Genomic DNA, 12,828 nt, shown 5'->3' with positions numbered 1-12,828 from the left:
ATGAGTGGCGCGGAAGTGTAGAGAGTAAGCAACAATTACAATTACATAGAAAAAAACAAACTCAAATTTGCAAAAAAGCTGATTCATTAAAAACAACAATAAAACGAACAATCACAAAGAGAATAGTGTGAAGCTTTGTTTCTGTAGTAATAAAAAATAAAAAAAATTTATAACTTCACTTAAATAAAATAATTCCGCAATATAAAACAAATGATGTACTTGAGAATTTCCCTTCAAAAAAAAATATAATAAATGAGTATTTGCTCATTTATTGTAGACAATTTCAGGAACTACACAGACGTACTAATATATTTATTTTAAATAAATAAAATTAAAACTGAGTTTTAATACTTTTGAAAATAACTAAAATTATATATATATATATGTGTGTGTGTTCCCATAAAATAAAAGTTATTGTATTTAATTTTTTAGAATATTCAATTGTTAATAATTATTTATTATTAATATTGATTATAATATTAATTAATTTTAATAATTATTAGTTAATATTAATATTAAATATCAGACTTATTTTGATGCAATCAACAAAATTCAGACTGCACGAAAGGAGGGACGGGAATAATTATTATTTAAATAAGCAAGTGATAAGAACTAATTGCAATTTGAATTAATAGAGCAAAACTACTAAAACTAAATTAAATAAATGTTTGTATACATTATACATAAATATAATTAAATACAATGGAAATGTAATTTTCTTTGTTTTACATGAAACAAAGCGAATGAATGAACTCAATACTGTTTTGTTTTGTTTTTATTAAACAGACTTACCTTGGGCTTATTCAACCATTTACGAAATGTATCCATTTTGCTGCTGCGTCGTCGTCCAGTTGAATTTGAGATGAACACCAAAATCTCCTCGACAGTTAAAATTCAATCAAAAATAAAAAGTATGACTAATAAAAATGTAAAATATTTGCAGCCGCAGCAACGCTGCTGTTGTCACTTTAAAAAGGCGTCGTCCTTCAGCCACGCAACAAAACACAGGAAGACAAAATCCACATCAGATAACGAAAACAAAATGTGTTGCACGCGTAAAACATAAGAAAACAAATACAACAAACGAATGAAAATAAAGAATAAATGTAAGAAAGGAAAATCAAAAATCAAAAACTAACAACAAATATTCCGGACAATGTAAACAATTAAGGCAGTGAAAGGGTTTTTCAAAAATTGCACTAAACAGTAAATTTTTTTTTTTATTTTTTTTTTGTATCTGCACAACTGCTCTGTTTCACTTCACATATGAAATATAACACGTTTTTAATTTTACTTAGTTTTACACTTTTCTCTTGCCTTTTATTTTATATTTTGATGTTTGATGTTAAGCAATCATTTTTATAATCATATTTATAATGTATTATTACATATTATTACTTTCGATTTATATTTATATATTCACATTCATTTCTTACTTTATTTAATTTGCAAGCACAGTAAGTATTTTTCCTCTTCCTTTTATTATACTTTCGTAATTGTATTCCTTGCTTAGTTTTGTATTGCACTTGTCCAAATATTTTTACATAAAATTACACTAAATTTCCTCCATATTTAAAAATTGGAAAATTGCGTCGTTTTTATTTTTATATTATAAAAGGATGCTTCTGCTTTCTTTTTCGATTGGACAAACATAAAGGAGCAAAAAATCACAACAATTTATAATTAATTTTATTTCTCACGATACAAACGCAACACCAAACACAGGCAAGAAAGAAAGTTTAAAGCAGACTGACAGTGCGATTCAAGTAAATGGAACGGCATTGGTAAATTGTGTTAAAAATATGTACGTGCTTGCAATAGGGTTGCCAGTGCTGGTCATTAAAAATTAAATAATGTGTATTAACAAGCTCTTTCGATCCACATTAGCTAATATCAACATTTCGCAAACAATTAATAATCAAATTACTACCTCTTTAATGTTTTAATGTATTCGTTTAATAGTTCTAAAATTTGATATAGTAAAACAGCTAAAAACCTGCATAATTCATATTAATTGCATAAATACTGTCAGATTTAGTTGTGAAATTCGGCAACTCTGTTATTTTGGTTCTCAATTTTCTTATTTTTCATCCAAATTTACATTATCAACTGAGAAAAAGCGAACTGTGCATTCATATGGAAGCGGAAAAATGGTTGTATTGCTTAATATTTGAAAAAATTAAATTATTTTTATGTGATAATTGCTTTATTTCCAATTGTTGTCTAATTTTGTTAAGAAATTAATTATAATATGATTAATATTATACAATTCTTTAGTTTTATGACAGAAATAAAATAATATAAATATATTTAAATAATACTATTCATTACTATTAATAGAGACTTTTATTAGCAATCGGGACATAAAAAGTAATATTTTTATGTTAATAACAAAATATTTATAAGTTGAATGATAGGAAAAACAATTAAGCTAAATAATTAGAATTTATTAAATATATTCTATTAGATCTTCTTTGAAATTATTACATAAAGAGCATGTTTCAATTTATCAAATAATTATCATAATAAAAAAAAAACATCTAAGTAAAAGAGCTTCTTATAGCGCTCCTAATGATTTTATAACAATTTCAATATGATTTACAGTATCATTGATTCAAACTTTATAGAATGTACACAGTATACTATCACAATCAAAATTGCCTTCAGGAATTTTCAACTGAAATAGTTTACGGATTGTTCGCAATATAGTAAAAAACATATAAAAATCATAATAGTTTAAAAAGAAATTCTAACAAAGTTAAACTATCGCCTTACAAAACTGGAAACCTACTCCAATGAAACATATACTTCGCAACGACGAGTATAAGACTTTAAAACACCTGCTAAAAGTTTGCCCTGTACTGATGCATACACGAAAGGAGAATCTAGATGGGCAGCTCATATCGGATGAAGAAATAATATTCTCTAATATGGATTCAATAATATGATTCATAGAGAAAGTTAGAATTGTGAAATACTTATTGCGCCCATGCGGTGCAATAAATTTATAGTATAACTCTGACTCCGATGTTCTCCGAATCATAATAGGGTCCCCAAAATTCTATGTATAGCTTGGAGTGGTAATAAATTCAAGCTAATCTAACCCAAAATCAAACATCTGGCCAGACATCACCCATTTTGGTGATGACAATGTGATATGATTATAACGTTGATTATAACGTTCTATAATTAAACCATTCATCATAGGTACGTGAAAAACTGTTACTTAGAAAATCCTTGAAAATATAGAGCTTGATATCCATAAGTTTTTGGTCTATCAATGCTATTGTTTTCAATTGCAATTAAGCTCTTCTATGTTTCAGTAAAGAGCTTGGTTTAAATTGAGTTATCAGGAACATTTACCTTTTGGGCTTTGAATCGAACTACTCGAGAAAATTCTGACGTTTCGGTGCATGTTCTTGTTTATCCTTTCCAGATGTACTTAGAACCTATTTGGATTAGGCAAGTTTAGATCTAAGAACTTTAAATGCTACCGAAATGTTTTTATACCTCTTGAACAGTCTGATTCCCACTTGGTAGTCTTTGTACATACTTCGTGAAAAAGGACTTGATTGTATGGAGGTAGCAAAATTTGAGTTTTGAGGTATCCTTAACAGATTGCAAGATGCTTGTTTAAAGTAATAGAGCTCAGATTTGCTGAGCTCCATGTTTTTTTTTATTGGTAAAAGAGTTGATTTTCAAGCAATGAGAATACTTAGACGAACATTTTTTATGCTGAGATAATACCTAGAGCCGCTACTTATTATTGTTTATATATGATCAGTCATGTTGTCAGTGGCATATGGGTTGATGAAGCTTAAGGGTTGAAATCCTTCAAGAACTATATTTATACAAACGCTGATTCATTATTAAAGCATCATTACTATTAAGTAAAAAAAATTTGTAAATTTACTGAAATGATCTAATATACACACACACTAACCGCCTCCCCGAAGCGACTTTCTAGCTGCAGGTCAGTATACTATATTATACCATAGTCTTTTTTACAATAGAACCACATTATACACTACTCAAACTGATACGACACTTTAATTGAAGCATCCTATAGTTAGCGAAAAGACAGTATTGGGTTAGAATGGAGGTCTTTCATTGGTATTAAGCGTTTTAGCTACTTATTTACCACAAATATGTTGTATCAGTAGAAAATTTTATATACTAAAATATATGTTTTTTTCTTTTGAAGGCGATGTGACATGTTCAGCCAACTACGGGCCTCGAGTATTTTTGAGTACTCTTAATATTTGAAAGCTACTGGAAAAAGGAAGTTGTAACTATGAATGCCAAGCATCTTGGGTCGGTTCTTGTCAGGATCATTATTAAAAATATTCGATAAGAGAAATAAGTAAATAAATTTTGTACTTTTAAGATTTGCAAAAGAAATAAAAAATGTGTTCTTTGCAGTTATTGGTAAATATAGAACCTGTATATTTTTTGTCTTAAATACTTTCATAAGATTTTTAAGAAAGTCATGAAAACAATTTCACTTCACTACCACAGCTGAGCTCGTGAAACAGGAACTGATTTTCATACAATTTATAAAAAATACGTCTGACTATATACGCATTTATTTTTTACATTTCTTGCTGTGATTTAGAAAATTTTAGAAAAATTTAAAAAAAATAAAATAAAAATATTTATTATTTATTATTGCAATCTATAATTAATATTTTGCGGTTATGCAATTTTTTTAAATGTTTTATGTTAATTTCGAGATAATTTTATGTATGAATTTATATATTGTAGTATGTAGTATGTAGTATGAGATAGTTATACTGAAAGATACAAGTTATTAAAACTGAATCTGATATAAAAATAACAACAAAATTTTCGCATAAATTAATTTATAAAAAAACAAACTTTCTGAGAATTTTTTTATTTGTAGAATGTCGTAAAAACCTCCTCTCCGTGTGCTGTTGCTTTCAGCTAAAAACAGTTCTCAATCGAAGTAAAAACTGAGTTTCATTCACAAATTCCAGTTTTTCGAGTATGGAAAAAGCAAGCATCTTCTGTTAGAGAGTAGATAAAAGTGATATCTAAATGCCTAAAATGTGTATAGAATAAAAGCAATGAAACCAATAAAGACAAAACTTTGAATCCAAACAAAAATCATTAGACAGGAGGCTGGCTGTATGCTGCAGAAAGCATTCAAGTCGGAATTTAGTTCTATGGAAATCAAGCACGTGCGAAGTCGAGTTTTGAAATTTCGTTGGAGGAAAAGAAGGTCTATCGAAAAGTTTAGTGCGATTATTGCGTTTGAATATTTTAGGAAATGCATTAGTTTTGAATGAAATCATTTAGTAAAATAAAAACAAAACAAAAAAAATTTGATATATTAATATAAAAATCGAAAAGATCATTTTTGCGCGAAAACATGTCTGAGAATCGTAACTCCGCTGCAGAAATGCAGTCCCAGCCGGAGAAGTTAAATTACTTTCAGAAGCTTTGGCAGTATCGAAAATATTTAGTGATAGAACCATTTTTCTTCTTCTATCTAATGGCTAGTGTATTTAATTCGGTGGCTATGCAAAGTTTTCCACTTGAGAAGGTGATTACGCTTCCAATTCTGTTACCGATAATCTAATATTGTACCAAATATACCCACATCAAAAACCCTTTGTCAATATTAATGCGTGATTTTGACATTTCCAGGCCTGTCGAGTTAATTTGCATTACAATAAGATTGTTTGTGATACAACATTGGATAAGGGGGATATTAATTGCGATAGCTATGACTTTACGAACACAACACTGGGTGCTACGCCAGAAATAGCGAATATAACTGCCTCATCCATGGATTTCAATATTACTGTCTGCAAAGCAGAAGTTGAGGCACAGCAATTGGCAGCCGATGTTTCTGGCATAAGAGCACCTATTGGTAAGTGAATTTTGTTTATATTTACTATACATATTCGGTTATTAATATTGACAATTCCATTTATATGACGTAATTTTTTTAAAAATCCCAATAATTAGTGTTTTTAATTATTGGCATAAAGAAATTTTGTGGCTGGTGGCATTAGAAGAAGATTCGATTTTAAATAAATGTTTAGAACCTGTTCACGGAATTTTATAAATAATAATATAAATATTTTTATACGAAGTTGAAGAACAACGAAAAAACTTATTTTTATAAAAGAAACATTAATAAAATATTAACATGTTTGCTGGAAATTCCTGTTTGATTTCAGATTGCTGTTTTCTAAATAAAAATCAAAATGAAAAAATCTTTATTTAAAGAATTTGTTCAATCAACTACTAAATTGGTCATTCTCAGTAGTAATTAATTTTTTTTTATTTACTGTTTTTTAAGTTTGTTTATATCTATTAGTTACAAACAAAAAACTCCAATCTGATCGTCACTGTAAAAAACTATTAAAAACCTAACTAATCTTTATACGGATTTCTAATATCCAAATAAGTTTAAAATTCTGCTTAACTGCGCACCCTACACACGACACCGACGACTTTTACACACTTGGGCAGGGCAATCTTCCAATGCGAAGTTCTAAAGAAATTCACTTTTAATCATAGAGCATTGAAAAAAAATATAATAATAATAATGTATAGTATATGTGCCATTTGTCTTGATTTCTAAAAATCGCACAACCAGAACTACTAAATTTTGACTGAAGTCCACATCGTAATTATGTATAGAATATGTGCAATTTTTCTTGATTTCTTAATATCGCATAATCAGAACTACTAAATTTTGATCGAAGTCTACTTGGAACCGGTTCCGAAGACATGTGTGTTTCGCTCTTCTTACCATAAAAAGAATTTAACCCTAGCAGTATGAGACATCTCCGCACAAAACATAAGCTCATTGTTTTTAAACCGTATTTGTTTATTTCTTTATTCTAAAATAAACATAAATCAATTATTAAGAATGCTTCCTATGTAAATGTAACTTCGAGATATTTTTATACATATTTATATATTCTTAAGTGCGAAAATAAGTGTGCATTGAAGAATTAATTGGCTGGCGAAAAATACTCGGATACGAGTATTTTAATGCTAACTGCTCTGGGTTACTTGGGAGATTAAAATAATTAAATAATAATTAAATGTTAATTGTTTTATTATTTTTTAAATATTGTATAGATTTCATAAGTATTTAGAATTGTTTGCTATTGTATTGTGTCATATGTGATCAATTCAACATTTATAATAAATTCGTGCCCAATTTGTGCAAATTTGTATTTCATGCATTCAACTAATTATTTTAGAATATAAAATTAAATTAAATTAAAAAATGTTTGCAAAATGTCAAAGATTGAAACCTTCCGAAATAAAAATATCTTTCATTTCATACATACATCCAATTAAAAATTAACTATAGAAGATAATATTCTGGAATCTGCACACAAATTTTAAGGTCTTCCTTTGAACTACTTATTATGTTAGAGGAATGCAATTCAGAGACGGTGTACATTTTTTTCGCACAAGGGGGAAAATAAAGAGGGGATTAAGATAAGGAAACATGATAACAATGTATACAGACGACTCACCTCACCTTGAACGTATTTACTGCAATCGTAAAATTGCAATACTGACTGACAGCCAGGCAGCTAAAATGACACTCATATTCTACCAGATAACATACAAACTGGTATAAGAGTGCATTGACAAGCTGAACATATTCGGCTGGCACAATCAGGTGCACCTAATATGGATCCCATAACTTGATGGCTTCTAAGGCAATGAAATAGCAGACAAATTGCAAGAAGAGGCGCAGCTTCAAGAATGATAGACCCAGCACCATTATGTGGTGTGGAAAAGAAAGAGAACTCTATTGGGAAATGCTACTAAGACTATTACAATCTAAAATGCTTTTAGGGACTTACAACATAAAATGCTTCAAAGATTGCATAGGACAATCAAAAAATAACCTAAGAATTATTGCGGGATTATTGACCGGTCACTGTCAATTGAATAATCACCAATCAAAGTTAGAAATTCAATCCAACTCAGATTGTAGATACTGTAAAGAAGAGAGAACAACTGCATACCATGTGCTTGAGGAGTGTCTGGCACTGATGCACAAGCGGCAAAAACACCTAGGAGGGTATTTCATGGATCATAAGAATCCAAGACTAGGAAAGATTGGGTCTATACTGTCTTTCATTAAAGAAATCGGACTTGGAGAAACGCACTAATCCGACTAAGAGGCACAATAGATCTTTTAGGTAGCAGTCACTTTTTTTCTATCCCTTCTTTTAAAAAAAAATAATGTAGAGAGCAAATTATTAGATTACTTTTAGGAGCTGGCGTCTCGTCAATAAACGTTTACTTTATGCAATATACATTGTAATAAAAATATACCTAAATATTATTTGAATAAATGTCCAAATAAAGAAAAGCAAAACAAAATATGAATAAAAATATGAATAAAAAAATTATATTACGTTTACATTATTGTAGTTAAGATGATAAAAATAAACATGGTTCCATTATAAATTTCATTAATGTGTAAACACTTTACTTCATTTAAATAAGCCTTCCAATTAATGGTTTTGGTGGCAAAATCAGGAGAATAAAACTATCTTCTTCCAGACAAATTTAAATTAAAAAAAATTTAGCAACTAAAACTTCACCTATTGGGACCAACAATAGTTTATTTTCCCTTCTATTTTAATCTATTCAATTCAAATTAATCGTGGGTATAATAACAAGATCTTTATAATTTTTTTTTGCAGCTGCTATTTTTCCACTCATCGTTTTACTTTTTGCTGGAGGTTGGAGTGATCGATACAACAAACGCAAGCCATGCATGATATTACCCATTTGTGGAGAGGCACTCTCATTTTTATGTTAGTAATATTATACTCGTTAATAGATATATATACATATTATAAACATTACCATCTAAGTTTCTAAGGATGTTAATAGATTTTAATAAATATAAAAATTATATTATTTGTTTGTCTGAAAGGTCTTCTTGTGTCGGCGGTATTTTTTGATTCTTTACCAATGGAGTTTGGTGCATATTGTGAAGCTATTGTGCCCGCCATATTCGGAGGAATCACTTTCTGTTTAATGGCAGTATATAGTTACATAACAATTGCTACACCAGAAGAGGATCGAATTTTCAGGTAAGATAAAAGAATAGTTTTTAATAATTATGGATGTCGACATATAAATATTGGTGACAATAGATATTGGTAATCAAGAAGTCATTACATATCGTTGCTAGAAAATTAATTATAAATAGTTAAAGTTTCAATTAAGTGAACCATATATATGTATTTTTATTAGTGGTTTAGCTAGTATTATGGCAAAGGGGGAATATTTTAGAAAAACAAATTCTTACAGTGGTTTTGCCGTATATTATCTTTAGATTATAATGATAAGGATAAAACCTTGTCGTATTTTTCTTTTTGAATTGTATTATTTAACTTAATACAAGTTTAATATATATTTGAATTAATGAAGAAAGAATAAACAAAACGAACTAACTAACTATAGTGCCAAAGTGGGAATTATAATTCCATAAGTTTTCCTCTGGTTACGCCACTGCAATAATTGAATATTATTGCTTTTAAAAGCATATTGATCTTAATGAGGTTATAAAACATTCTTTAAAAAATATACTAACAAATTAGTTATGAACTTTCAAAAGGGATGTCTCTATACTATATAAAAACTATAGCTTGTTTAACCTTAAAACTGAAAAGTAATGCAATCTTTATATTTAGAAATATTTATTATTCGAACCTATTTAGTATATTTTAGTATTGATTGGTAAACATGGTATGATATACAGATCATGGTGATATTTGGATAATTCCCTCTTTCCCGATATTTTTCTGATATCCGTATAGTTTCATCAATTCGAATTTATTTTTTATATCCATTTGTTGAACCTATATAAAAAATTCGAAATATCCGAAAGCCAACAGACGTAGTGGAGACCGGACAAAGACAATATTAAATCTTAAAAAAGCAGCACCGAATTATAATTTAATATATAAAATGGAAAAGGGGCCTAGAGAGCAGAACGCTAGGACCATTATTGATCGTTTGTGTTTGGCGTACTATATATAAATTGGAGTTTTGGTTTTACTGGAGGAAAAACAAGCTAGTTTTTTAATAGAAGTTTGGGTTTAAGAGAATGCTGCAACTTAAGTAATAATATAAAATATAATTATTTGTATTATTTTATATATGGAATAATGAACACGAAAGTTCTTATAATTATTATTCATTGCTTTCATAAATCATATATCCATATTGACATACGATTGTTCATGTTAAAAAAAAATAAAATTAAACCTGGAAATATGGTTTCTTCTCCATTAAAACAGCTATTAGTTATTCATTCTAATAAAATGTTTTTCAAAATAGATTGAATTCTGCATAAAACAGTTGTGATTAATCAGCAAATTTTTGTAAGAAGCCAACTTTCTGAAGGCGGTGTCTGTTGTAATATATATGTTATTTAATGTTAAACTGAAACAAATGTTATTTATTACTCATAACATATAAATAAAATATATGTCGAAAAAGTCACATATATTTAAGAAACAAATAATCATCAGTTTCATATATATATGAAAGAAGTTAATAGTCTACCCCAACTCAAGCTTTAAAACAACTGTTATTTACTTTAAGTATAGGTACTTTTAAAACCAGTTAAAAACTATAAATGTTTGTTAGATACATTGTTAAAAATGTTTAATATTATATTTGATTGTTTTTTTTATTTTATCAATATCAGGTTCGGCATCTTTGCTATGTTCATTACGGCTGTACCATTCCTGGGTCAACCTGTTAGTGGTTTCTTGTTCCAACAATTGGGTTATACTTGTGAGTAACAAAATAGAACAAACGAAAGTATGTATATTACTTAGAAATTCTTTCAGTGTCTTTTGGCATGGCATTTTGTTTCCAAATTGTCGCTATACTCTATATAATATTCTTCTTAGAAGAGGTAAAGCCTGCAACGTCAGAAAATAAAACAGTTACAGATGCACCACCTCCACTACCAACACAAGCACCACCAGCTTTGCAGGGTGCGGAAAATTTAGCCTATGAAACTACCAATCTAGAGATCGGAAAAACAAATAACATTGAGTTAGTACCACGTAATCAAGGATCAACTACTGCACCCGTTCGGGTTCCAGAACCTCCCGTAGTGAAACGTTCGTTTTTGAGTGAATTTTTCGATCCCACACTGGCGATCGATTGCATCCGTTTTCCGTTCATAAAGAGAGAGAATAATGGCAGAATGTTGTTGATACTTTTGATATTTGCATACTTTTTGACTTTGGGTCCAGCATCTGGTGAGTGAATACAACTTATGGATTTATTTTTAACTTTTATGTGTTAATTAGGTTTATGACTTAATGATTTAACATTTTTGGTTGTGTTACTAATTTAATTAATAAACTTAGTCTAATTGCTTTGATTGTTAATTGTTTCATTAAACGGTTTTTGCAATTTATAGGCGAAAATGATTACTGGTTTCGATACGTCGTCAAGAAATTAAATTGGAACGGCAACGATTATAGTTTTTACTTCACATTTTCCTCTGCTGCTGCATTAGTAGGTGTGTAGAAAAGAAATATATAACAATACAATAAATATTAAATAATATTATTTTTTAATTGTTTAAAATAGGCACATTTATTGGTACTGCTATATTGAGTAAGATTTTCAAATTTGCGGATTCTACAATTGGTATTCTTTCGGCGTTGGCCATAGTATTCTCGCGTATACTTTTTGTAATATTTTTTAATCATTTATTTTTAAATAAATTTTTTTAGATTTTAATTACAAAATATTTTCTTGTAGGCTTTTTCTAAGGACACAGCTTCTTTCTATGTTGCTGGTGTAGTGGACATGTTTGTCAGTTTACGTGTGATTGCTATTAAAGCTATTGGGTCCAGTATTGTAGATGGCGAAGAATTGAGTAAATTTTTACCAAAATTCTTAGATTTTATTTAAATGTCTATCATACACAATGTTTTTTTAGGTAAAATGTATTCAATTTTCGGCATCAGCGAACCGATTGGTCAATTCATATTCCCACCTATCTTCAGCGCAATCTACAGCGACACAGTCAACACATTTCCGGGTGCGATATTCTTGTTCGGCGAAATCTTCTATGTACCAAATGTAATTGTATTCGTGTAAGTAATTATATATTATTTATTATAATTAGAATAATTTAAGTCATATATTTGAATATTTATACTTCACTTTTTATTAAATAGACTTTGCTATTTCATTTTACGCCGGAATAAGAGTAAAAAATCTCAAAATGCTGTCGAAAATGGTCAAAATGGTCAAAATGGTCAAAATGGCAATGCGAATGGTGGCCATGCAAATCCAGATTGTGAAATCACTAGTCTTTAAATATAGTTTATTTGTTTTTGTATATCATCTGTAAAATATAAAAAAATATATAATATTTTATAAAATAATTTTTTTTATTAATTTTCTATAATTAAGAATAAGAAACATAAATTTAAAGAGCAATATAGGTTAAAAATAATATAACCACATATAAATAATAATCATATAGAATTGGTTGGGTATAGTATTATAGAATAACCTAACCCAACCTCTTCTAACTTAAGCTAATCAAAAAAATATTACTCAAGTTCAAATAATTACAGCCTCATACGTACCACACTTGGGCTTTTCACAGTGTGGGCACAAATAATAGATTGCATATTAGAATCTCTCAAACCGAAGATACTTTAAAATTATTGGGTTTTCTAATTTATAGAAAAGAAAGTAGAATAATAAAACAAAATCATAAAATCTGAGTAACTACATTAGTTTTGAATAGTTTTAATAACA

The 12,828-nt window shown here is 28.7% G+C and overlaps 1 protein-coding gene across 1 annotated transcript; it reads left to right on the top strand.

The window, feature by feature from the left end:
• The first annotated feature begins 5,125 nt into the window (after positions 1-5,125).
• On the top strand, positions 5,126-12,431 carry LOC119680911. Its single transcript, XM_038093932.1, has 11 exons — positions 5,126-5,566; positions 5,671-5,896; positions 8,718-8,831; positions 8,954-9,113; positions 10,739-10,827; positions 10,884-11,303; positions 11,468-11,569; positions 11,641-11,744; positions 11,815-11,932; positions 11,996-12,152; positions 12,237-12,431. Exons 1-11 carry the CDS (start codon positions 5,393-5,395, stop codon positions 12,376-12,378), a joined length of 1,806 nt encoding a protein of 601 aa, XP_037949860.1. The 5' UTR covers positions 5,126-5,392; the 3' UTR covers positions 12,379-12,431.
• Positions 12,432-12,828: the final 397 nt, after the last annotated feature.

Source organism: Teleopsis dalmanni, chromosome 2 (assembly GCF_002237135.1).
Source record: "Teleopsis dalmanni isolate 2A chromosome 2, ASM223713v2, whole genome shotgun sequence".
Classification (NCBI taxonomy): Eukaryota; Metazoa; Arthropoda; class Insecta; order Diptera; family Diopsidae; genus Teleopsis; species Teleopsis dalmanni.
Note: the sequence above shows the minus strand (reverse complement) of the source record. Positions and strands in the feature narration are given on the sequence as shown.

Coding starts and splice junctions, on each gene's coding strand:
- LOC119680911 (XM_038093932.1), top strand. CDS start 5,393: ATGTCTGAGAATCGTAACTCCGCTGCAGAAATGCAGTCCCAGCCGGAG. Junction 11,304..11,467: donor GACTTTGGGTCCAGCATCTG/GTGAGTGAATAC, acceptor TGCAATTTATAG/GCGAAAATGATTACTGGTTT. Junction 11,570..11,640: donor CTCTGCTGCTGCATTAGTAG/GTGTGTAGAAAA, acceptor TGTTTAAAATAG/GCACATTTATTGGTACTGCT.